The sequence below is a fragment of the Thermobia domestica genome, chromosome 15 (assembly GCF_964235325.1).
Source record: "Thermobia domestica chromosome 15, izTheDome1.hap1.1, whole genome shotgun sequence".
Lineage (NCBI taxonomy): Eukaryota > Metazoa > Arthropoda > Insecta > Zygentoma > Lepismatidae > Thermobia > Thermobia domestica.
In genome coordinates this window covers 133124758-133152268 of record NC_137468.1, presented here as the reverse complement: position 1 = coordinate 133152268, position 27511 = coordinate 133124758, and the positions used below count along the sequence as shown (strand labels likewise).

Here is a 27511-nt window from a genome sequence, read left to right as displayed (position 1 = left end):
TCACTCGTGAAATGTCTATTGAGATTTTGTCCTAATTAAGTAAACTTTGGTGGATTTTTGTCCTACTCTTAATAAAATACGCTCCGCACAGTATATATTGCAATTCTGAATGTTTGCTTGGTTTCAGAAGTCTGGTAAAATATGCTTTTTAAACATTTTTTTATTATTTATTTATTTATTTATTTTTATTTAAGGAATTTGTCTTGGGATTCTCGTATCTCCATTCGAAAGAAACGAATTTCTTAACTAATTAATTCTTAGAATGAAATAGGTTGTATTATGTAATTCGTGTATAAGTGCAGAACAGATAGTGATAATAATAATCTTAGTAGTACAAATATAGCTGTTACTGTTGGAATTAGCTACGTTCGTAACATTATTGCCAACTAGTTGCTGTATCGTCCCAATTTCGTGTGGTGGTGGCGAATTTCAGAACTAAAGCAAGTGAATGAAAAAGGCACAAGACCTAAACGGCACAAGTCCTAAAAGGCACAAGTCCTAAACGCCATAAGTCCTAAAAATTGTATCGCGGCACAAGTCCTAAACGGCAGAAGTCCTAAACTTCTGAAGTCCTAAACGGCACAAGTCCTAAAAATCATACCGCGGCACAAGTCCTAAACAGCAGAAGTCCTAAACGGCAGAAATCCTAAACTGCAGAAGTCCTAAACTGCAGAAGTCCTAAACGGCAGAAATCCTAAACTGCAGAAGTCCTAAAATTTAAGTCTAGTGCCTATATTTTTAGGACTTCTGCCGTTTAGGACTTCTGGATGTCACCCGTCAAAATTCCTTCAGATTCGTGTTCCTCGTGGTCTAATTTACAAAATATATGAAAATCAGGTGGGGTCCAGTTTGCTTCCCTATCACTTAAAAAAAAGTGCGAAGGATCCTAGGTCTATTTGTAACACAAGCTCACATCAGTACTTACGGTTTAGAACCTCCCACTTTTCTGATTTTATAATGTGGCAACCCTAATTTAGCTGTGACTTGAACTATCCTTTCGCACATATTACCATAATAGTCTTGGAGCAAATAAAAAAAAAGTTAAAACACACATATAAATCAATACAATTGTCTTGATTGATAGATGCTTTCACAATTCTTAAAAGGTGTAATTAAAAACAGCGAACATTGTTTCTGGTTTCAGAAGGACAAACATGATTTCGCTTATAAACCGCAAACACGGTTTCGGGTGACTTTCGCTTTCGAAAAGAGTTTTTGCGGTTTCGGTTTTAAAAATCGCATTTGCTGTTTCGGTTTCGAAAGAAGCATTTCATAAAACCGGTTTTCTCAAAAACCGAAAACCGCAAATGTCACAAAAATTTGACAGCACTACTAGTGTCATTAATTTATTAAACCTTGTAAGAATAAAATTAAAACAAATAGGTCTAAGTAAACATTTTTTTTCGCAATAATTGAAAATTCTTAGTAGGATAGTTGAAAAAAAAATAAATCCCGCTAGGAGAGGTATTGGAGCGAGGATGAGGGTAAACGGAGGTACCTCGCTTAAAGCGGAAAACACGAAATACCATAACTTATACCGAAAAGACTAGTGTCATTATTTTATTAAATGTTCCAAGAATGAAGTTAAAACAAAAATTAAACTATTTTTTTTCAAGTAATAGAAAATTCTGTTAGATAGTTGACAATAAAAGTTAAATCCCGCTAGGAGAGATATTGAAGCTAGGATGAGGGGAAACGGAGGTCCCTCGCTTAAAGCGGGAAACGCGAAAGAACAGTTAAAAGCTACCTTTAATGCAAAGATGAAAATTAAACAGAAAAGATTAGTGTCATTAATTTATTAAATATTCTAAGAATGAAATTAAAACATAAAAGTAAACTATATTTTTCAACAATTGAAAATTTTACTTTAGATAATTGACAATAAAAATTAAATCCCTCTAGGATTGGTATTGGAGCGAGGATGAGGGGAAACGGCGGTGTCTCGCTTAAAGCGGGAAACGAGAAATTACATAGTTAAAAATTAGCTCTAACGCAAAGACGAAACTTAAACAGAAAAGACCAGTGACTCGTGCTGTCGAAATAGGTTTTTGAAAAAAACAGAAAACCGGTTTTTGAATAAAGTGAAATTTCATAAAACCGAAATGTCGGTTTTGAAATCCGCTTATGTGCTTTCGGTTTCCAAACCCACATTTGCGGTTTCGGTTTTCAGAAAACCGGTTTTCTCAAAAACCGAAAACCGCAAATGTCAAAAAAATTCGACAGCACTAATCGACATCATGAAGGCAGTATCGTAATCGAACTATGCAATGTTGTGCCATTACTCTGCGGTTCAATGACGATTGGGACATGCTCATTCAAGGTGCTGACGATTATACCGTATGGTTAGCATTAGTACACGCGTGGTCATCAGATGCAGATGATCATATCTAACAACGTACGTTGAACTGTGTGCTCAGACACACTCGTGTTTTGTCTACTGCTAAAGTCTACTATTAATTGCTACACAGTTTTCGTCCTATCCTGTTGCACCAACCTCGAGAATCTACGACGTCCGACATTTTTAATGAAATTTAATTCTCCCGATTCTTGTGATTTCATTTGATGCCGGTTTCACCTTTTTTCCCCACTTTTGGAAGATGCTAAGCATGTGAGATCGCAAAAACTCAACAAGGCGTGCTGTTTCAGAAATGCCATTCCCAGCTGTCTGGCCACCTTTAGCAATCGAGTGAGATACCTGTTACTGTCTGCCAAGTGGTTATCCTGTGCTTCCTGGCTCTTACGTCACCCCAACAATTTTGTTCAAAACGTAGCGAGTGGTTCACAAGCGGCTTGTGTGGAAAATTACACTAGTAAAAACTAGTTTTATCTCTTCAAATTAAAGGAATAAAGGTTATCTAATGTATTAATTATTGTATACAACAATCACTACATTCATCATCATCATCATAGCTTACTGGCAGGTCACTTGCAGCAGCTGATAAGCTTTCATGCTCCACAGTCCTCCGCTAACCTCTTCGTCTTCACGTATGATCTTTTTGTTTTTATATCATCCATTAATTGTAGTCTCCTTCGCCCTCTGCCTCTCTTTCCCGCCACCATACCCTCTATGAGGCCCCTCATGATACAGTTTTTTCTTAGGCAATATCCCAACCAGTTTCTCTTCCTCTTCTTAACAATATCTAAAAGTGTTCTTTTCTCCCCCACCTTTTCTAACACCCACTCATTCGTTTCCGCTCGACCCAACTAATTCTTTCCATCTTTCTCCACACCCACATTTCGAATGCTTCCAGTCATTTTCCATCACTTTTACGTAATGTCCACGTTTCCGTCCCATACAGTACAACACTCCACACGAAGCATTTTATGAGTCTTTTTCTCAACTCTTTGTTCAAGGTCCCACAAAACAGACTTTTCTTTCTTTTAAAGGCTTCTTTCGCCATTCCTATCCTTGCTTTTATTTCACGTTCGCACTTCACGTCATTACTAAGAATACTACCCAGATATCGAAAACTATTCACTTATTGTATTTGCTCCCCTCCCACTTTTATATTTGACACAGACCTCTTCGTTCCAATCATCATGGTTTTTGTCTTTCTAATATTTATTTTCATCCCATATTCTTCAAAGCCCATCCTCAGGTTTTCTAACATTTTATTGATTTCCTTTTCAGATTCTGCAACAAGCGCCATATTTTCTGCAAATCTTATGCATCTAATCACTCTACCTCCTACCGAAATGCCGTAATCATCATGCAAACTCTTTTTCACTATCTCTTCTAGATAGACATTAAATAGTGTTAGCGAGAGGCAGCATCCTTGTCGAACTCCCCTTCCAATTGCACTCTCTTCCGTCAGTTCTTCCCCTATCCTAACACTTACTTGTTGGTTCATGTATAAGTTTCTTGTGAATCTTCAATCTTTCCATTCCAACCCTATCTTCTTTAGAACTCCCAACAACAATTCTTAATTCACGCGGTCAGAAGCCTTTTCTAGATCGATAAATACAACATACACTTCTTTCCCTTTTTCTATAAATCTTTCACCGATCGCCCTTAATAATCCAATAGCATCTCTTGTGTCCTTACCTCTTCTGAACCCGAACTCTCCTCCTCAACTTCTTCATTTGTTCTTCCATATAACCTGTTCAGTATTCGGAGCAAAATTTTAGCTGCATGAGAAATGAGACTAATAGTTCTATAATCCTCACATCTCTTTGGGTTCTATTTCTTAGCCATTGGTATCATGATCGTCTTTGGCCGATCAGAAGTTTTTTGGCCACTCCTCTGTCTCATGTATTTCATTGCATAGTCGGAGCAATTCTTTCTTTCCCTTGTCTCCTATATTTTTAATGAATTCGATTGGTATATTATCTATCCTGGTTGCCTTTTCATTCCTAATTTCGGATATAACCTTTTCAAACTCATCCCGAAGAATACTAAATCCTTTATCATCCTCGCCTACTTCATTTTCTACTTCAACATTTAGGCAACACGATCTCTCCCTACATATAAGTCTTCCACGTATTCTTTCCATCTATCTATAGCCTCATTTCTGTCGCTGACTACCTTCTCATTTTTATTTTCTACTGCCATCGTAATAGACCCTTGTTTCCTCCGAAATTCCACAGATTTCACCTCCTTATACATTTCCTCATATTTCCCAACTCCTTCTAATTCTTCTATTTCCTCGCATTTTCTTTTGTAAAACTCTTCCCTCGCTCTGTCTGTTTCTCTTCGTAACTTATTATTCAACTTTCTGTACATCTTTCTGCCCTCTTCTGTATCAACCTGTTTCCACGTCTTCCTTTCCCTCATTTTCTGCCATATCTGCTCTGTAACCCATGGTTTCTTAGCCGTTTTGTGTTCGCGGTAACCTACTGCTTCTTCTGCAGCCTGCTGTAAGCAAAGTTTAATGTATTCCCACTGTGCGTTACTATCTGCGCCTATTCTTGTCTGGTTTGAGTATTTTTCTTCGAATTTTTCAACGATAAGTTTTCTTATTTCCTTGTTTTTCAACTTTTCATATTCAAAACTTTGTTACCTACTTTTCTTCTGTCTACATTTTTCAGTTGAATATCTACGAGGCACGTCCAGAAAGTAAGTTCCGTTTGGTAATAAAATTAAATTGTGTACAGATACAGAAAAATATTTATTGCACAAAATTCTACAACTCTTAAACTACTTTTCCACATAACTGCCGAAATTTTGCAGGTATTTGTCATAGCGTGGCACAAGGTTTTGTATACCTTCTTCATAGAAGTTTGCCGCCTGTGTCTTCAACCAGTTGGAAACAGTTTCTTTCAGCTCGTCGTCATTGTTAAAGTGTTGATCGTGAGATTTGGGGAAATTCCATACCGAGAGCACTAATTGTAAACCTGCGGTTTTCCTGGATCTTGTCGTCAATCGCGTGAACCAGTTCTTCTGTAACCAAAGATGGACGCCCACTTCGTTCTTCATCGTGCACGTCACTACGTCCTTCATTGAATTGTCGGACCCATCTTCTCACCATTGAATCACTCATCGCATTTTTGTCCGTAAACATCGCAAATTTGCCGATAAATTTCACTTGGTTTCACTTTCCTCGCATTCAGAAAACGAATCACCGCTCTGATTTCACAAGCGGCGGGATTTTCAATCAACACCGACATTGTAAACAAGCACAACAAAGCGTACGTGACTGACAGCGATCTCCAAATGGCGCACGTTTCTTCTCCTTGATACAGAGCGTCTACCGCGCATGTGCGGAACTGCGATCGCAGCGCTGCAGCAGAGATAAATTGAAACGGAACTTACTTTCTGGACGTGCTATGTACTTCAGCTAGCACAAGATTATGATCAGAGAAAACATCAGTCCCGGGAAGGGTCTTCGCGTTCTTTAAGCTATTCCGATACTTGTCCTGAATCATAACATAGTCTATTTGATATATTCCACCGTCTATTGGGGATTTCCAGTATCTTCTTCTCTTGTGCTGATTGAACCAAGTGTTCCCAATTACTAGTGAATTCTGTCTACAGAGATTCACTAGTCCCCTCCCCTTTCATTTCTTTCGCCTAAACCATATTTGCCTACAATACTACCTTCCTGTTTTTCTCCCACAACTGCATTGAAATCTCCCATTACAATTACGCATGCATCCCTCTTCTCTCTATCTATAATTTCTTCTATTATCTCATAATTTTCGTCTACTTCTTCAGTTGCATGCGAAGTCGTCGGTGCATATGCCTGTATCACCACTAGATCCTTCGTTTTCCCTTTAAGTCTTGACATCATAACTCTATCATCAATAAATTGTACTTTCACTACCTTCTCCTTTAAACGCTTTCCAAGAATTATTCCTACGCCATTATGATCGCTCTTTTCATTACCTGAGTAAAACATTCTATATCTACCCTTCGCTGTTCAACATCCCATTACCTTCCCATCTAACTTCACAAACTCCTACCAAATCTAGGTTGTTTTGTTTCATTTCTTCTTTAAAATTTTCTAATTTTCCTCCCTGTAACATAGTACGTACGTTCCATGTCCCTGTCCTAAACATTTTGCTCCTCCCTGTCTTTCTTGTTTTTCTTTGTCTCTCTTCCCCCCATTATTACTTTTTCGCCCAATAGTCCTTCCCAAGCCATCCCCCTCACGGAGATCCGAATGGTGGATATTTTACCTCCGGAACTATATTTTCCGAAACTATATCCGGAACTATCAGTACATTAAGAAAGTTTTATTCTTTTAGTTTCAAGCGAAAAAAAACTTCAATTTTTACCAGAGTGACTACCCTCACGAACCGCCTCAGGAGTGGTCATAATGCTTTTTATTGGCCAGCGTATGTTTTGTTTGCTTTTAGATTACTGAATAATCGGACAGATGTAGTCTTCACAAGCAGAAGATGGGATATAGTTGCAACATCATATACTGGGCTTCCCCGCATTGCGCAGGCCTGTTTCTTTACGCCACTGGATGGTACCTATTTCTTGGAAATCTGGATCGGTTGGAAAAATCGCTTCTCGATATCTTTTACTACTTTTCTCTGATACCTGTCGATAGACGGACGGACATAGCCGTTTTGTAAGATTTCCGACACTTACGCATAGCATAGTTTGGAAATCCTAAATAGGTGTGTCAGCCCTCCCCATGACATTTTGACTTTCTGTATCCAATTGAAATTTTAAAATTATACATAAAACTATGGACAGTTTCCTGAACTTCACAAGAGAAAGAAGGGAAATACCTCTGGGCCAGAAGCAAAAGTTTTTTTTTTCTTTTTTGTCAGACCAAGATCAATTACCAAACAACGCGGAACATCTGTGAAACTTGAGCAATCAATATAAATTAGTCTGAAATATTTTTCGAAAATTACAACGTAGATAGTACATGTAACAATTCTTTAAATATTCATGACCAAACGTTTTAAATACAGACTTAAAGTGGTCGCGATGTTAAGAGATTTTTCGCGATTTCGTAATTAGAGAGTGAGGTTGATTGAGGTCAAGGAAGCTAAAGCGAAATGCACATTCATACGCAGCGATAATTGGTATTTACATGGAAGTTACTCATGAATGTGAGCTTGTCCTACATCAGTATAAAGTTTTATTATAGTATTAATGATTGGTAAAATACTCCAATGTGTTGTTCGATTTCCCGTTAATTAAAAAAAAAAGTTACACTGACCTATGCATATGATTCTTTTTTTCTTTCTTTAAGTATCTTATGATGTGAAACATTTCTCTTTGCGAAAGTTCCCGGATCAAAAGATTGTTCGATAATATTCAAATTGAATGTTTCCACCTTCCTGAAATACTCTCTTAGTTTCCTATTTGTAAACACGTTGCTTGGACCCCGTGACAGACAAGTAATCATTTCATTTGAAGTTCATGTGGTGATAAAAGTAGTAAAAGAAGACAAGTACATTAGAAACTAGTTGTTAAGCTAAATCTGTAGCGACAAAATTTTCTCTATTTTTTCCCTTGACTTATGATTCAAGGTCTTGTATTTATCTACAAATATCATGCCCTAAAATGTCCGCACTGACTCTAGCGTAAAGCTTCATTGCCTGATTCTCTACCCACGTTTGTCGCTCAATAGTATGATGTCATGGGTCACGTGGCATGCGCAGGTGTGTCACTTCGGCTACCACGGACATAATTTCGCTGCGATAGATTTTCTACATCCGGGACTTTCTACAAAGGACCTGCTATCGGGTCTAAGGCTATGGTGGTGTGAAAGTTTTTATTTTTCGACAGTTTCTAGTCCCCTGTGTAATTTTTGTGATAAGTGTTCGCAACAAAACCCATGGTGGGAAAATATCTGCTAGTTGCCGTATGTCTCGGAAGTGCTGTGGTAGCAATAAATGCCACAACCGCAGCCACTTCCAGAGATGGAGGTAAGTTATGGTGCAAAGCATCGTTCTGTATAATAAATTCTTAAGTATAGAGGAAAAAGGAAACAAATATTGATACTTGTTGATAACCTTTACTTGTAAATTAAAAGCGTTGTCGTTCGGACGATGATTAAAATGAGATAGGTCACTGGAATAGTTGTAAACTCAACCTTTGTTCTTGAGGTGGGGATTTTTTTTTTTTTTTTTTTTTTTTTTGTGGTACGGTGATAAGAAGGTCATGTTGATTGACAAATAAAATGAATCAACCATTACATAATGTTTATCTTGAAAGAGATATGAATATTTTCATCTATTACGGAGTGATACCAATATCTTAAATTACGTTTTGTAAGAGAAATGACAGATGTTCATATGAAACATGTGTGCAGTGTTTCTCTTGTAAGCTTCATTGTGTGTACCAGAATACGGTCTGAACCATTTGTTTAAAAAGATGTAAAACAAAAGAAAACCCTCTGCGTTGAAACTAATGATTACTATAGGATTTTTGTGTTTGTTTTCTATTCAGCGATGGTTGTGAAGCAAATTAAGCCTATAATTATTACAAATAGGGATGATTGTGGTAGAGCCGTCAGGCCAAATTGTGAAACATATCTTGAGCGCCGATGATGAAAACATAACGAGATTACTGGTTGTGGATATCATAATATATGGAAAATTACAATCGATATTCAGCATATTCACAATACTTTTATTTAGTAAGCCGGGGAATAACCGAACTAAATATATCAAGTAATGATGTTAGTAGCCAATATTTGGTATTCTTTCTGCACACAAATTTTACTTGATGCTAGAAGAGCAATAGCTATTCATACAATGTAATCAAAAAATCGAGTAAAGGAATCGAAAAGAATCCATGTAGTCCTAATTTAGGTAAACATACATTTATGACATACTTTGAATTTCACTCTTACTCAGGGTTGGCAAAAACCATGGTTTTTATTAAAAAACCCAAATAAACCGTTTTTTTTTTTTTGGGTTTAAACCAGGTTTTTATGGTTTAAATAATTTGCTCTATATATATTCATATCATATATGGACAGAAATAAGTTTGTTTCGCCTTGACGTTATTATGCAACAACCGGGTTATGCTGGAAGGGGTCACATAAGCTTAAAGCGGAATAAAAACCGCTTCTCGAGTTACATCCGAGAGAAATTGTCCTCCATTTGAACTCGTAACCAGGACTAATTGGCCATAAATGCGATACGTCTACCGACTCACTCATGAAGGAATCCTGATAAAAAAAAAAAAAAAAAAAAAAAAACGTTGTACTGATCTTTACATGCTTCTTAATATAACTGTCAAGAGTCATTTCAGAAGGACAAAAAGATAAACAGTTGCACAAGTGAAACCATTACACAGAATTACATATGAACAATTTCAAAGTACTACGGAGTACAGAAGAACTAATTTAGTTCAAGTTAGTTAACGACTTTTATTGGTCCAAATTAAAGAAATACACCGACTTAATCTGCATATCAATAAGAAAAGTGAGTAAAGATACGAATTATTATTTGAGAATTATTTGGCTCAGACTCATTTATACATAAACAGATACCAAAGATACTTATTTCACTAAATGCCTCTCGTGGGGTCTGTATGACCCCCCCCCCGCACACACACAAAAAGTACGGCATTTTCGATTTTTTAATCAATAGTAAACATTGAAACGCAACAATATTTAGAATTTTTCTTCGATTGCAATTACATAACAATAATAAAAACCAGGGTTGGCAAAAACCATGGTTTTATTAAAAAAACCAAAAAAACCGGTTTTTTTGGTTTAAACCAGGTTTTTTTGGTTTAAACCAGGTTTTTATGGTTTAAATGATTTGCTCTATATATTCATATCATATATGGACAGAAATAAGTTTGTTTCACCTTGATGTTATTATGCAACAACCGGGTTATGCTGGAAAGGGTCACATAAGCTTAAAGCGGAATAAAGACCGCTTCTCGAGTTACATCTGAGAGAAATTGTCGTCCATTTGAACTCAGAACCAGGACTAATTGGCCACAAATGCGATACGTCTGCCGACTCACTCACGAAGGAATCCTGATAAAAAATACGATGTACTGATCTTTACCTGCTTCTTAATATAACCTGTCAAGAGTCATTTCAGAAGGACAAAAAGATAAACAGTTGCACAAGTGAAACCATTACACAGAATTACATATGAACAATTTCAAAGTACTACGGAGTACAGAAGAACTAATTTAGTTCAAGTTAGTAAACAACGACTTTTATTGGTCCAAATTAAAGAAATACACCGACTTAATCTGCATATCAATAAGAAAAGTGAATAAAGATACGAATTATTTGAGTCCACTTTGGCTCAAACTCATTTATACATAAATAGATACCAAAGATACTTATTTCACTAAATGCCTCTCGTGGGGTCTGTATGACCCCCCCCCACACACACACACAAAAAGTACGGCATTTTCGATGTATTTTATCAATAGTAAACATTGAAACGAAACAATATTTAGAATTTTTCTTCGATTGCAATTACATAACAATAATAACAACTACAAAAAAATCACAAAATAAACATTTATAAACTTGTAAAAAAAAGTTGCTTTTGTAGTGTAATCTTTTTGAGTAATGAATGGGGAATTTAGGTCTGAATATAATACGAATAATATACGGGAGTGAAACGTGATAACCCACAAATGTGTGTTCATCAAGATTTTACAAACACTTACACTTTTACGAACATTTTTTGTTTTTTGGTTTAAACCAGTTGGTTTTTTTGAAAAAACCAGCTGGTTTAAACCACCTTGGTTTAAACCAGCCAACCCTGATAAAAACTACAAAAAATCACAAAATAAACATTTATAAACTTATAAAAAAAAGTTGCTTTTGTAGTATAATCTTTTTGAGTAATGAATGGGGAATTTAGGTCTGAATATAATACAAATAATATACGGGAGTGAAACGTGATAACCCACAAATGTGTGTTCATCTAGATTTTACAAACACTCACACTTTTACGAACATTTTTTTGTTGTTTGGTTTAAACCAGTTGTTTTTTTAAAAAAACCCAGCTGGTTTAAACCTTGGTTTAAACCACCTTGGTTTAAACCAGCCAACCCTGCTCTTACTACTATCGTAGAAATTTTCTAAGAAGATTTGCATTACGGGTTCAGATTCACCTTAGAAGGGCTTGCCTTTTATGGATATAATACGTCGTATAGATATGTATCATAAAACCGACGGCATCAAAAGCACGACGCAACATCTGCTAGGTCGCTAGTAAGGTACGAATATCTGAGTCGGAGCGGAGGAGCAACAGCGTCCATAGGGAGCAGGCATGTGAGCGACAGTGGGTGTGTACATAAACGAGGAGATGGGAAAAACACCTCATATGACATAAAAGCATTCTTTGCGACACGTTTATGGTCATTTTGTACACTGTCTTCTCATATTAGCTATTCTTTCATCATGGCCTGCTGGCCTGCTTATATAGTATAACGTGTTAAAGTGCACACTTTGCATTTCGTATTTCTACCTCATTAATGTGAGAGGTATGATCCCAGTATATTTTAAGTACTTATAACGTCGCGCTTCTGAAAATGAAGTAACACATTTCTTCCGTAAATGTTAAATCAAGCCTATGCTAAACTGGGACGGCTATTATTAATATTAATTGCTCAAATTTTGCAGTTACATGATTTAATTTCTGCGGACAGTACATATCGCCAGAACTAATTTTCCGGATAGCAACATCCAAATCGTCGTTGACTATGAAATACAAAATCTTTTATGGAACAGTGTGTGGCGGATCAGTTTTTGTAGGTCTAGATGTATATTCGGATTTTTGTTTCATAAGCAATACAGGCTGGATAGGGTTCCTTAATTTCAATCGAAATTATTGTGATTTAAAAGTGCAATATTTCCGATTACTTTATTACTGGAAACATGGAAATTCGAAAGTAACCTCTTGAAATTTGATGGACATGCATAACATCTTATGCATGCATTTTACTAAGAATCCTACTTCAGGCGGCGAGTAATTATTTGATTGATAATCTGTCCGATGTATGGATCCTTTATAACAATGATTGCAAGCTGGACGTATCATCCTAAATTCATTGGAAAAACACATATGTCGGTAAGATTTTACTTTGACTAGAACAGTGACTGAAGCCGCTTGTAATACTTTTAATACATAGTTTCTGCGTAGCCGAATTGTCTTACGAGCTCCCTCGTGGTTAAGCGGTTAGCGTACGCACCTTTGGCGTGGGAGACCCGGATTCGATTCCCGGCGGAAGTTCTTGGTTCGGATTCCGCGTTAATCAGTAGGTCAACGTCTCGTGGAGCCTCGCTGTTGAAAGGGACGCTAAACTAAAAAAAATCAAATCAAACCGAATTGCCTTAACGCACGCGACTGTGGTGCACGTGGTCCATTATTACAACCGATGGGAACATTAATTTCCAGTATTGATCTAACATGATGAGCCAATTGGAAAGCAACCTGAATTCAGTTGTATTGAAAACTGGTCCCGGTTATAGTTAAGGAGCCGTACTTCCCATTTAGGGAAGGACGAGAAACGCCATACTTTCAGGAATTATTCATTGACTATCTAGGATGTTAAAAAGTAGGTAATAGACTGAGTTCTTGCCCTTGTACTTAGGGTGTTTAGGTAGTGCAACAGTAAGATGTATCCTCGTGCACGGGAGATGAGAAGTAGCTGTTCTTAACTATTACCACTGGTCCAAAGAGCCAGAAATAATGGAATTTGGCTGACAATAGTCTGACTATGCACCCAATTAAACGAGTGTCACCAGGCAGACCATAGCTATTTTTGGACTGTAGTGAAGACAAGTTTAGTTAAATACTTCCTTCTACCTGGTAACTAATACTAGGCGCTTGTGGAACGAAAATGGCGAGGTTTCTATGATAGATTCAAACCCCATTAAAACCATAGGAGGAGGTATGAGTGTAATTTTAAACAAATCACATTTTCGAAAATGAAACACGTAAAAATGAAAGATAGTCAAGTACAAGTAATTAGTAGACTTCATCAAAAACATTCGAGAAGAAAAGACCACTGTTTTTCAACAAAGTTCACCAGGCAAACGTTCTATTCAATTAAACGAAGAACAAAATGTGGTAATGGATATTTTGAACGAGCAGATGGACTTGCTCAGCAGCAGCTCAATTCGAACTGTTCTTGTCCAACGTAGAGCAGGATCAGGAAAAAGTACACTAATTTCTGAGTTTGTTTCAAAAATTAGTGCAACCTTTGGTGAAAACTCATATATTCTCGTTGCTCCCACTGGATCTGCTGCTGTAAACATTGGTGGCAGTACTGTACATTCAGTACTCCGACTTTCACCTCTAAACATGTTCAGATCTCTTCAGGGTCAGAGTTTTGAAAGGTTTTCAGCAGGGTTGGCTGGTTTAAACCACCTTAGGAAAAATGCTCGTAAAAGTGTGTGTTCGTAAAATCTTGATGAACACATATTTGTGGGTTATCACGTTTCACTCCCGTATATTATTCATATTATATTCAGACTTATATTCCCCATTCATTACTCAAAGGGGCTATACTACAAAAGCAACTTTATATATATATATATATATGTAAGTTTATGAATGTTTCTTTTGAGATTTTTTTATAGTTCGTTATTATTGCTATGCAACTGCAATCAGAGAAAAATTCTAACTATTGTTTCGTTTCAGTAATGTGTACTGTTAATAAAATACATCGAAATGGCGATTTTTTTTTTGGGGGGGGGCTGGGGTAATACAAACCTCACGAGTGGCATTCATTGAAATCTTTGGTATCTACTTATGTATAAATGGGTTAGAGCCAAAGTGAACTCAAATAATTCATATCTTTATTCACTTTTCTTACTAATAAACAAATTAAGTAGTTGTTCTTTTTAACTAATAAAACTATTAACTAATAATAATAAAAGTCGTAGTGAATTAACTTCGACTAAATTAGTTCTTCTATACTCTGCAGTATTATGAAATTGTCCATACGTAATTCTGTATAATGGTTTCACTTGTGCAACTGTTTATCTTCTTGTTCTTTTGAAATGACTCTTGACAATTATATTAGCAAGTATGTAAAGATCAGTACAACGTATATTTATTAGGAGTCCTTCGTGAGAGAGTCAGCAGACGTATCGCATTTGTGGTCAATTAGTCCCGGTTTCTAGTTCAAATGGAGGACAATTTTTCTCGGATGTAATCCGAGAAGCGGTTTGTATTCCACTTTAAGCTTATGTGACCCCTTCCAGCATAACCCGGTTGTTGCATAATAACACCAAGGCAAAACAAACTCATTTCTGTCCATATGTAATATAAATACATGGAGCAAATTATTTAAATAAAAAACCGAGTTTTTTGTTTTTTTTTCAATAAAAACCATGGTTTTTGCCACCCCTGGTTTTCAGGAATATATGTTGCCGAAAAAGTTCTTGATACTGGACGAATTTTCAATGGCAGGATTAAGCTACTATATGCTACCCATTTAAGATGTCTCCAAGGCAAATGCAATGAAAACATCAGCAGCTTCGGAAGACTCTTGTGCTTTTCTCTTTGGTGATACCCGACAATTACAACCAGTAAAAGATTCGTCTCCTTATGCTAATTGAAAGAAACTGAATGTATATAAATGGGCAAGAAATTATGTCGATATTTTGACAAAACGTTCGAACTCAAAATGTTCATTGACAAAGTGGAAGTAATGAAGACCAAAAGAATTTCAGAGATATCTTAGATCGTCTGTCGCACGGCATAACCACCACTGAAGACAAGACCACGTGGCATATTATCCCTCAGTTCGGAGGAGATAACATTTTCTAACGCTGTTCACCTTTTTTTATCATTGCGAAAGCGTAAAATCATATAATTAGCACAGGATGAGTGAACTCGGTAAATCCGTTGCACTGATTGAAACTACCAACGTGCCATTCAGCGGTAAGGATGCAATAGAAGTTAAAGCCGGGTACTTGTACCAGAAACTGGAGCTGTCTGTTGGTACCTGTGTCCTGTTACGAACAAATTTATTGGTGGATTGTGGTATCGTTAATGGATCGCTAGGTACTGCAACAGCGACTGTTTATAAATGTGGAGAAGGTTCCCATGCACATCAGCCATTAGTCTTCATAGTTTGCTTTGATAACTATAAAAGACCGACTTTCAACGAACATGAGAAATCAGTACCTGTCCCAACTGTTACTAACAATTGAGAAGATAATGGTTCCTTTATCCTTCCTTTACAACCTTTACAACCAGCTTACGCTTTCACAATCCACAAAGCGCAAGGCATCATACTTGACAGAGCTGTAATAGACTGTGTTAACAGAGAAGCTAGCCTGGGATTGACATATGTTGCGATAACTAGATTCAAGACATTATCCGGCATAATGTTCGAACCAATGTTCACTGAGCTCCGATGAAAAAAATATTTACTTGCACTTCTACCGTGTCGGAAATATGAAGAAAATTTAGGATTTTTCATCCCTGATATCCTACTGTAGATTTGAGTCTGGTGTAAACATGGAGAAAAACACCCTCAAAAACAAGAAAAATACAGACAAAACATGCACCGTGACCCGTAAAAAACTTAAAATAATTGAGGAAAATATAGACATAAAAACTTCTATGAAAAAAGTGGATATTAGTAACAGGGTTAGCTGGTTTAAACCAAGGTGGTTTAAACCAGCTGATTTTTTCAAAAAAAAAAAAAAAAAAAAACTGGTTTAAACACGCAAAAAAAAATCGTAAAAGTGTAAGTGTTTGTAAAATCTTGATGAACACACATTTGTGGGTTATCACGTTTCACTCCCGTATATTACTCGTATTATATTCAGACCTAAATTCCCCATTCATTACTCAAAAAGATTATACTACAAAAGCAACTTTTTTTTTATAAGTTTATAAATGTTTATTTTGTGATTTTTTGTAGTTGTTATTATTGTTATGTAATTGCAATCGAAGAAAAATTCTAAATATTGTTGCGTTTCAATGTTTACTATTGATAAAATACATCGAAAATGCCATACTTTTTGTGTGTGTGTGTGGGAAGGGGGGGGGGCACGAGCGGCATTTAGTGAAATAAGTATCTTTGGTATCTATTTATGTAAAATGAGTCTGAGCCAAAGTGGACTCAAATGATTCGTATCTTTATTCACTTTTCTTATTGATATGCAGATTAAGTCGGTGTATTTCTTTAATTTCGACCAATAAAAGTCGTTGTTAACTAACTTGAACTAAATTAGTTCTTCTGTACTCCGTAGTACTTTGAAATTGTTCATATGCAATTCTGTGTAATGGTTTCACTTGTGCAACTGTTTATCTTTTTGTCCTTCTGAAATGACTCTTGACAGTTATATTAAGAAGCATGTAAAGATCAGTACAACGTATCTTTTTATCAGGATTCCTTCGTGAGTGAGTCGGCAGACGTATCGCATTTGTGGCCAATTAGTCCTGGTTCCGAGTTCAAATGGAGGACAATTTTTCTCGGATGTAATCCGAGAAGCGGTTTGTATTCCGCTTTAAGCTTATGTGACCCCTTCCAGCATAACCCGGTTGTTGCATAATAACATCAAGGCGAAACAAACTTATTTCTGTCCATATATGATATGAATATATAGAGCAAATTATTTAAACCATAAAAACCTGGTTTAAACCAAAAAATCCGTTTTTTTTTGTTTTTTTTTTTTAAAAATAAAAACCATGGTTTTTGCCAACCCTGATTAGTAATGAATATGACGCCGAAACATAACTACAAATAGTACAAGATTTATACTCTTATCTGGAAGTGGGGCCGCGGTGGCTCAGTGGTAGAGCGTTCACCTCTGGTGCTTGGGGTCCCGGGTTCGATCCCAGCCCCCGCCAAGTGAACTTTGTGGTGGACAAACACCGTGTGCGTGGGTTTTCTCGGGGTTCTCCCGTTTCCTCCCACTTTCTTCATTCCACCATTTCATTCATTTCTCATAATCACCGTCTCCTTTAGCCTAACCGGCATAACCGTGGGACGTAAAACTCAAAGATTTAATTTATATTTCTTATCTGAAAAAAAAAAAAACCGGCATCCGCACAACACGGTGGACAACTGCTCAATACGACTCAATCCTCACAGCAATTACATCTGGCAGAGGATTCAACTTTTATGATGACGGAAGAGTAGCTCCTTCAATTTCAGAGGTTTTACCTTTCCTGGATCCAACCCGGGACGTGTCAACTTCTGTGATCGATATTTAATTTTATATATTGAGCGGATATATAAACGATAACAGTCATTCGAATAATTGGCCGACCTTTTTCACACTGCCCTATAGTATTTATTCGGTCTTCGACGAAGTTTTGCTGATGAAGCTGTACAATGTTGCGACATTCGAGTACGGTGACATACGTCAATATTGCGATGAAAGGATGCTCCAGTCTCAGTTGATCTTCCCGTATGCCGATGATGGACATTTTTATTTAGGTTTTTGGGGTTAAAGACATGATATAGTTGGAATAATCGACTCGTATGGTATGGCTGATAACACACGTATCGAAAGATTAAAGCAACAAATTCACAAATTGTATCATAGAGCAAGACCTGGAGTACATGTTTCTCAACTCAGTGAGCTCTTATATAAATATAGATGGAAGATGGCAAAATAACGCAATAGATTGTGGTTTTTATTGTTTCCTTTTCGCAACTTTTTAGCAGCTGGTCGCGAAATACCTATCTCACTAAACGATAACCAGATGTATCAGTATCGTCTCCAAATAATGACACAAATTTGCAGTGGTACGATACAGCTGTTAACATAATGCTTTTACAGGCCCGCAACCAGTGGGGGAAGTAGGGGGCAAGGCCCCCTAAACCTCAGTACAAAATGCCATTATTAATACAAAAAACACAATTTAGATATTTGTAAGAGAATTTTTAATGATTTGCCCCTCCTAACACATTCATGCCCCCCCCCCCCAAACCTTGGTTTCTTGCCTGTGCTTCTATATTCCTTAGTGAATGTATATTATATTTGTTAACTTGAAAACCGTGCATTGTCTTTATGGGATTGTAAACTGTTATTAATATTTGGCACTAAGCACAAATAATGATGTCCTAGAAAAATAATTTTCCTACTCTTCAATGTGACCAATTTGTTTGTATTTTGTATGTATGTGTCGTCTGCTTACACATATCTCTTTCTATACATTTTAGTTTTTTTTAATAATTTGACCTCTTGACCGTGAGAGTGACCCTAGAAGGCTGGTTCGGTTATTGGATCTTGGTATCGACCTAATGTATCTATATACCAAATTTGAACCCCCTAGCTGTTATAGGTAAAAAGTTATCTTGTTTAGAGAGAAATGTATTTCACCCCATTCGCGAATTTGTATGGCTCGTATCTCGGCCATATTATAAATATTCAATACTATGTTACTCAAGAAAATGGAAAACAGGGGATGGGTAATCAGTGCATTGGGATCCAACACCATATTTTTGTCATTCACAGATCAGTACATGTAATGAATGATGCTATGTAATGTCACATAATGCTTATATGTATAATACGTTGGTTGAAAAATTTCTGACCTTGGCGCTAGTTGTGAAAACCAGGCCCTATAATAATGCAAATCCAATTCCAAACATATATTTTCTGGCTAGGCGCCAAACCAATTTCCATTCGCTAAAGTGACTTGGTGCCTGGAATTTTGGAGCACTGTATGTGTACGCTTGTATGTATTAGCCTCCATCTTAGTAAGTTTCTATGGAAGGAGACTCAAGTGTAACTGGTTTAATCTCTAATTGATTTCAAACCTTATACTACAAGTCACATATGTAATCAAGGAATTTATATGTCAACGTATAAGGTAAAATATTATTACTAAATTCTTGCTCAAACGTCTTGACGTCTGTCGAAACCGATGGTGTGCAGGTGCGACGTTGTCAAATTTCGCTTTCGTATACAAGCATAACATGAAACATTAACGCGAGAAATTAAGATATTGAAAGGCAAATTTGTTATTACAAATTTATTAATGTTATAGTGACATATATCATAAGGTCGTACGTTTGAAATTGTTATCTTCTAATCCAGAAACAAAGTTATTAGATAACGTCGCCCAACTTGCATTGGATTTTGTGAAAAAAGGAGAACACGCCTTAAACGTCATGAGGTTTGACCCGGACTGTAACTTCCTATCTTGTATTTTCTTTCAGGATCCTTTTGAACTTAGATCATCGTTTCATTTATCACAGAAACACCTAATAATATTTATTTCACTGTCTCCGACTTTCACATTAAAACAGAGGCTGTTGAAAAGCTAAAAGATAAATAACAAAGTAGAAAACGGAACAATATGCCCCTAATAATAATAATAATAATAATAATAGATTTAGTGCTTATTCAATATTAAATGAAAACTGAAATAAATAATAATAATAATAATAATAATAACAAGAAGAAGAAGAAAACAAGTTAATGATCGAAAGAAGAGCCTCAGAGAAAGCTATATTTCACTCTTATGAATAAATCTGAAAATATAGTCTCGATAAATAATTATAATTTTTCCAAATACCTGACTTGTGTTGTTGAATGTCCCCAAGTATCCACAGACCTTTGGGATCTGAATATTCCGTACATTCTAAAAAAATATACTGAATCTCAGCAGTACATACAGTCTTCACAATATTTACAATTGACGTCACGCACTATTTAGAATGTGTAAAGGGTTTCGTCTTTGATACAAAAGTTCACCAGTATTACATTTCGCTTACTCGTTCTTGTACCCAGTAGACAACAACAACATAGGCCTGTTACAGTAGCTGCTGTATCTCAGAAGAATATCTTGCATGAGAGCGTGTTTATTAAACATATTCCGCAGGCCTTTAATAACGCTTGGCGAGTCAGTGTAGATAAGCACACGACATAGCGAGAGCTGTAGTATATGATCAACAGCAAACTTAACTGCTATTGTTTCAATACTGACTGCGAAACACAGACGATATATTACGGACAAGCACCCTACTCCCATCAAGGAACTCTGTTATCAGTTTAGATGGAGTTCCAATAATCAACCCAGGTGGCTCAAATTAATTGTAAAATTGAATCAAATCGGCTGCCGAAAAGGCATAAGCATGAGGAACATGTGATGATCGGACGACGGATAAAAGATTGAACCGCAACTGCTTCAAACCCGGAATCTGTATTAATATGTACCAAGAAGGATGGCCATTGGGTACAGCAATGGTTACGTGTCAGACTTGGCGACCATCGGTGTTTATCACACCTATAAATCGTGTGGCAAGAAGAAATAGATTACTACGCTGAAAATGAGTTTCGTCCAAACATAGAATTATCGACGAGTGGTCAGATACCAGTTGTTTCAGTTCCTCAAGATGACTGTTGAAGCATTTATGTTCCATTGAAAAAGTGACATACTTGGAAAGATTAGTTTAGTTCTTGAACCATTTATCTTATATTCACTATTATCTCTCAGTTTGTTTTCAATCGTACCAGATTTCAATGGAATCGAAGGTGACTTTCAAACTAAATGAAATTTTGTTTTCTCTGAGAGGATAGGATCGTTAAGGTGAGAGATTTCATACCGCCGGTATCATACAGTTTCATATTGCCAGTATCAGCTTGCAAATCAAGATACACAACTATGTGCTATGTTTCTGCGAAATCATCTGAAGTATACCTTTACGATAATATTTAATATTTTAGTGATATGGTATATAAATGACCCCTTAAACCTTCTATAATTCTTGGATCACTATTATTCAAGGTTAGTTGGAGTATAATTTAGTGTGTTTTAACACCGAGGTCCTATGATGCATGAACCTAAAGTTTCATATGAAATACAATTCACATGAACTCCCACCGTGATTTGAACCCACGTCTGAGGCGCGTTAAATCAGCCATATAGCTACAAAGGAGCTCTTATGATTCAAAGAATATATATAGCCGGATTTAGGGGGGTGCAAAGGTGCACGTGCACCCCGCTCTTCGTTGTAAATATACACTATCTAAAATGAGAAGCTAGCGGTGCTTTCCAAAAGTTTCTGCCATTATGTTTCCGTGTGGGGCTTAATAGTAATAATAATACATTTTATTGTCGAATCAGCTACATAGTCATAGACAACATCAAATTATAACTTGCTACAATAATGTACAGCAATAGTGATTGTTCATTATCTACAATAAGTGATAAAGTACTAAAGTTCACCACAATATTATTACTTTACAAAAATTAAATAATATCGTATTCAAAAAACTCATCTATTGAATAAAATGGTGTTTTAACTAACCAAGAATATAATCTATTTTTGAAACTACCCATAGACGTGTCAGTTCTATAAGTAATTTATTATACAACCTTACACTCATGGCTTCATAGCTATTTTGTGATTTTGTTAATCTCAAATATGGTACGTTGACACGTCTGTTATTTCTATTGTTGTATGAGTGTGTCATGCCTATAATATATTTCTGACGTTTTGCCCTTTATGTACATTCATGTCCAAAATGATTGTCGCATATAACTGTCTTCTTGTAAGAATATAATTTGATAATGATGTTGCATGGCACTTTTAATACTGATACTATGTTTATAATTGGGAAATGTATATTTGTGGTAAATTTCATAGGGAAAGAATTATAAATACGAAAATTAGAATGAGTAAAACAAAATCTTGCTAGATGGAAAAGAAAGTTTTATTTTCGTTTTATTGTTCTTATTTACTGCTCTTTTGACATGAAATTTGCCACATACATGTCTTTGCCGATTATGCACATACTAACATTATAAGAAATACCGGTCAAATTCGTTATCAAATTATATTCCTAGAACAACATATTTGTAGACATGCGACAATAATTTTGGACATGAGTGTATATCAACACATTGTATATATACAAATTGATAACCGTCATTATTTTTAATCTTATGAATAATGGTTTACAATGGCACGTATTATCTGCATTCATCATTATTCTCACAACTTTTTTTTTTTTTTTTGTTTGGTAACAACAGAACGTCATTCATATGGCTACCATTTCCCCATAACAGTATACCATATAGTAAGATACTTTGAAAAAACGCATTCTGTGGTACCTGATTTCTCAAATTTTTTATCCAATATATAACTCCTGAAAGTCTTCCTGTAATATATTGAATATGAGAGTCCTATGATAACTTATCAATAATAATGCCCAAAAATTTTACACTGTGCAAATTGTTCACGGTTGCTCTTAAAGTGAAGTTTAAATGTTTCGTTTTACCTTCATTAAGAAAAAAAACCGTTCATTTTAAACCACGATCCTGCTTCAGATAATGTTCTTTCTGTGATTTCTTCTAATTTTTCCAAGTCGTGGCTAACACTGAGAAATGTTGTCATCTGCATATAAAATTGAGTAGTTACACAATTTGGTAAACCATTAACCATTATAGTAAAAAGTAAAGGCCCAAGTACTGAGCCTTGCGGTACACCATATACAACCTGTGCAACTTGTGACTTTTCCCTTCCCACACATACCACTTGTCTACGATCCTTAAGGTAAATCCTGAATAAATTTAGACCAGTATTTCTTACATCGTAATACGCCAATTCATTTAATAATAGATTATGGTCAATACAGTCGAAAGCCTTGCTCAGGTCAGAATGTGGCCCTTGCAAAATCCCTGGACTCAGAATCTTGTAAAACCTTGCTTACTAATGAGTCTATAGCATCAACTGTAGACTTCCGGCCCTAAATCCAAACTGTGAATCACTAATTGCATTGTTCCAAATGATCACATAACTGTATTTTTATAATGTATTCGATAATTTTCGAAAAGATAGGGACCAGCAAAACAGGACGATAGCTAGCTGTACAATGTTTGTATTCCTTTTTATAAATTGGAACAACCCTAGACAGCTTTAGTACGTCAGGGAAAGTACCTTCATTTATACATCTATTTATGCAGTATGTAAGTGAACTACAATGCAATCAATTACTTTTTGAATTAGAGTTGTTGATAAATCATAAATAAAGCAACGCGAAGCTTTGCAAAAGCAGTAGTTAAAGTCTACTTTCTGCAGGTTGAAGGAAAATTATTCACCAAGCAAAATAATATAACATTTGTCAAGTAGGGAAGAAAACAGAAGGCAAGAGGCGAGAAGTACATTTTTTCCGTTCTATGCATCAGTATTGTTAGGGGTAAAGAATATTGTCACGTCACTTTGAAGAGTTTCAGTATGATTGGTTATTTTGGTAGTTATTGATGCACCCCCTCTCAGACAATCGTGGATCCGGCCTTGTATAAAGGAGGCATGCTCGGTTTCTAGTTATTTTAGGTTCATGATTCACACATCATGCTCCTTAGCAAGAACCAAACTTTCAAAAGATGGCATACAAATGTGTAATGGATGCATAAGTGGGAAAAGCATTTTCCGGAATTCGTTAAATAAACATTCGGCTTCCCTGTTAGTGTCCCTAATTACCACAGGTTCATGGTTCATAGGTCATTGTTTTCAGCATGAACCGAGCATTCGAATACACGTGTGTTACAGATGCCCAAAATTGCCTCACTGTTGCAGTAATTGTATGTTATTACTTTATATGGCTTTGAGACAAATAAATAATAATTTAAATACGCTGTATTATTATTTGAAATGAAATTATATACAGGAGAATATTGGAAAATTTCCAACTATTGGAGTCTGACCACTAAAGTTATCATGAACTAAAGTTGTGTAGTAGGTAGATTAATCATACAAATTTAAAAAAAAAAATTACTATGGTTTTACATTGTGAAACTACGGTACACTTTCAAACTATGCAAACTCAACATTGGCCATAGAATTTTTGCTTCTAAAAGTGCTGGTATGAAAATTAATGGTATAAAAAGTGGCGATATAGCAGTGCTGGTGTATAACGGACCATTTCGAGCACAACGTCATTCGTTTCTTTGCTAAAAAAAATGTTTTAAGGTTCTAAAAAAGAAAATGGCATATGCGCAGCAAAATATGTTAACCCATGTAAGTTACTATATTGTAGCATATATAGTAGCTTTACTGTGTCGTGTCATGAAGCTTATATTACTGACATTGCAAGTGAAAGTTTTGTACTTTTATTTTCTGTAATTTTTTTGCAAGTAAATGTTTGGACTTACATTACTAGGACATAGCATAACGTTTTCAAATATTACTTTTTACACCATACTGTTTTTTTTTTTTTTTTCTAATGACTCCAAAGATCATCATCAAACAAGGTCATGTCGTGGAGATATTTGAATTGACAGTGAAACAATTAACGAAACACGTAAAGACTGTTTATCATCATAAGCGATTTGTTGGTATGATATTGCTCCTACCTTTTTTAAAATCTAGGTTTAAAATTACCGTGTTTCTGTAGTGTAGTAGTGTTTTGATCGTACAGGCAAGCAAATTACAGTATACATCCAGTTATATCTTTTAATTTCCGACCCTGTCTGTGTTACAAAAACACATGAAAAATGAGTCAGACATACGGGAGTTGGTGGGGGTCCGCGGTGTGTCTGGTAGAGCGTTCACCTCTTGGTGGTGTGGTTCGATTCCAGCTCGCGCCAAGTAAACTGTGGTTGACAAACACCGTGTGCGTGGGTTTCTTGGGGTTCTCTCGTTTCCCCCCATTTTCTTCATTCCACTATTTCATTCATTGATCATCATCACAGTCTCCTTTATCCTAGCCGTCATAAGTGTGGGACGTAACGCTTAAAGATTTCATTTCATTTCATTTTTGAAGGAATTGGTACCAGCGTCGGAAAAGTGGCGTTTCCATCACTCAGCATTATGCTACAATACCCTCTAGTCCTCCAGATTGGTGGTTGTGTTGGCTCATCCTGCATCTTGCAGCATAGGATCGAATATGACAATTAGAGCCTCGGATTTGGACTTCGTTTATCTCGTTTAGCTGATAATTCATGGTACAGCTTTGGTCATTTTTTCGCATTGACGTTCGGCACCGAAGTCGGGTGAATGCGGACGGGAACTCTGGTAACTTCTAGCCTTACTGGACGGAGTAATGCCTTGAAAGCGAAAGCTGGGAATGCGTCTTTTGAAAGTCCAATTTGAAGCTTGATTCCCTTCTTTAGTCGGTGGATGGCGGTTTTCTCAGTCAGGGATGAAGTGGCCCTATCTCATTGCACTCTTCATCCTCTTGCTTTGAGCCATGACTCAGCTTGGTGACATAGGGCGATCCAGAGACTCTCTTTGCTTCGTAGACCCCTAGAACTGTGACAAAGAAGTGAAGATGATTTGGTTTATTTCATTATATGGCTACACATCATAATTCAACCTCCTCAGAAAGTGAACATATCGAGGAATAGACCAGGGAGTTTACTCCCGGTGTTTAATAATCAAAGATCGATCCGATAATACTTTAGGTATTTAGTTAAATTGTCACTTTTTGTTATTCATAAACAGCTCTTGCATGTTGCCACGGGTACCTTCCCTCCTGGCCGTTTTAAGAAATTACACAATGGCACTTTGTTAATGCATATTTCAACCTACAACGGCCTAAATTGTTACTGAATTGTACGTCGTTAGGATCTGTCCCTGTCTTTAGTCGAAGCTCACTGTCAATTGAACACGTAGTAGAGGCGTAATTACTTTGATGTCCAAAATATCAGCGAGCAGTTTAAAGAGAAGCTCCACGATCAGCAATGTAAGCGATGTTAAACGAAATTGGAAAAATTGAATGGCGTTGTTATGCTTACCGGTTCCTATATTTTTTTTTTTTTTTGGTCGGTTAGTGTACGTGCTTTGACATGGGAAATCCGGGTTCGATTCCCGGCGGGAGCTCATGTGGTTCGGATTCCACGTTAATCAGCAGGCCCACGTCTCATATAGCCTCGCTGCTGAACGGGACGTTAAACACCCTCACATACATACGCAAAAAGAACTTTGGGTGTTTCTGAGCTCCCATCATCAGTGAAAGCAGCTCACTATGTTGTCAAGGTACAACCATATTTCTCATTTCCACTACGTTATTTTAAATACCAACATTTTGGCTACACTACAGGGTCTTGTCCCTTAGCTCAGCTTGTATGTGGTAGCTGCTCAGGTTGAACATGGTATGCTTCTTTTTGTGTCAGCTGTAAAGATTCTTATATCACTTGATCTCGAGATCAAATCCTTTAAACTTGATTAAAGCATTCATGCGTTGATAGTCACTGAGAACATTTATGGTACTGTCGCGCACACAATCAATCATCCTACCAATTCCGTTGCATCCTACTAATTCATTTCAAGTTAATTTTACTTCGGTAGTCCCTGCAACTAAATCCAGATATCCAAACAGTCAAGACTTCTATTTAAACTAATTTTGTTACTACTACCTCTACCACCTCAGTCTACCGAGAGTGTATATTTGGTATACAAACTACTTTCAAATCCCCATCTGCTTCGCTACCTGCTTCGGATGTAGTTGGTGCATTCTCATCATCAACTTGTGCCAAAGAACATCGAAATCCAAGTCTGATTCTCATATCAAATCGGTTGGTACTCCTAATTCTTTACAAGGGGCCTTCTTGAAGCAACTTCCGATGCCTAGCTCCCAACCCGTGACCACCTCCAAGGATCACTCGTTCTACCAACAACAAATCCTATAGAGTAAAATCTGCCAGTCCTCTTGCTCATAAGAAGCCTAAATCGTCTAGTCTACCTGACAGTCTCCAGCATAATGATTCACCTCTTTCGGATGATACGGTAGTCGATGACCTTGATCGATTTACTGTAGTTGAGAACTAGGAGGAAAAAAAAAAAAATCAAACAGCTTTCTTCTCAACCTTAACACACTTTCGTTTTGAGGGCTTTACTCCAATGGTATTTAAATGTTTATTTTTTTTTTTCGGCCATTTTAAAGAATTTCAGCAATTACTTTGTACAATTGGTCCTGTTCTTTTTGCCTTCAGATCTTTCCGTTTGTAGCCCCCAGTTAGGTGTTTCCCTCACCTGGAATATTTATTCTGACTTATGTGGTAGTGACCATTTCCCTATAACCATTCATGACAGGGGCGCCGGAACCGGGGGAAAGGGGGGCAGTGCCCCCCTTGATATTTTCATGGATGGCAAGATACCAGTTTTGCCCCTCCACTTTCAGACTGTAAAAACATCACACAAGAGTGATTATATGAACTATTTTTTTTTTTTTAAATGGTAATGTGA

The 27511-nt window shown here is 36.5% G+C and overlaps 1 protein-coding gene across 2 annotated transcripts in view; it reads left to right on the top strand.

Moving 5' to 3' along the window:
• The first annotated feature begins 8095 nt into the window (after nucleotides 1-8095).
• Cals (calsyntenin 1) overlaps nucleotides 8096-27511 on the top strand; it is a 98796-nt gene continuing 79380 nt past the window's right edge. Inside the window, exon 1 of one of the 2 annotated variants that reach the window (XM_081740158.1) lies at nucleotides 8096-8334. In XM_081740158.1, coding sequence (XP_081596284.1) covers nucleotides 8244-8334 — 91 coding nt within the window. In that variant the 5' untranslated portion in view covers nucleotides 8096-8243. The remainder of the gene's footprint in view (nucleotides 8335-27511) is intronic. The other variant, XM_081740156.1, reaches the window with a different exon arrangement.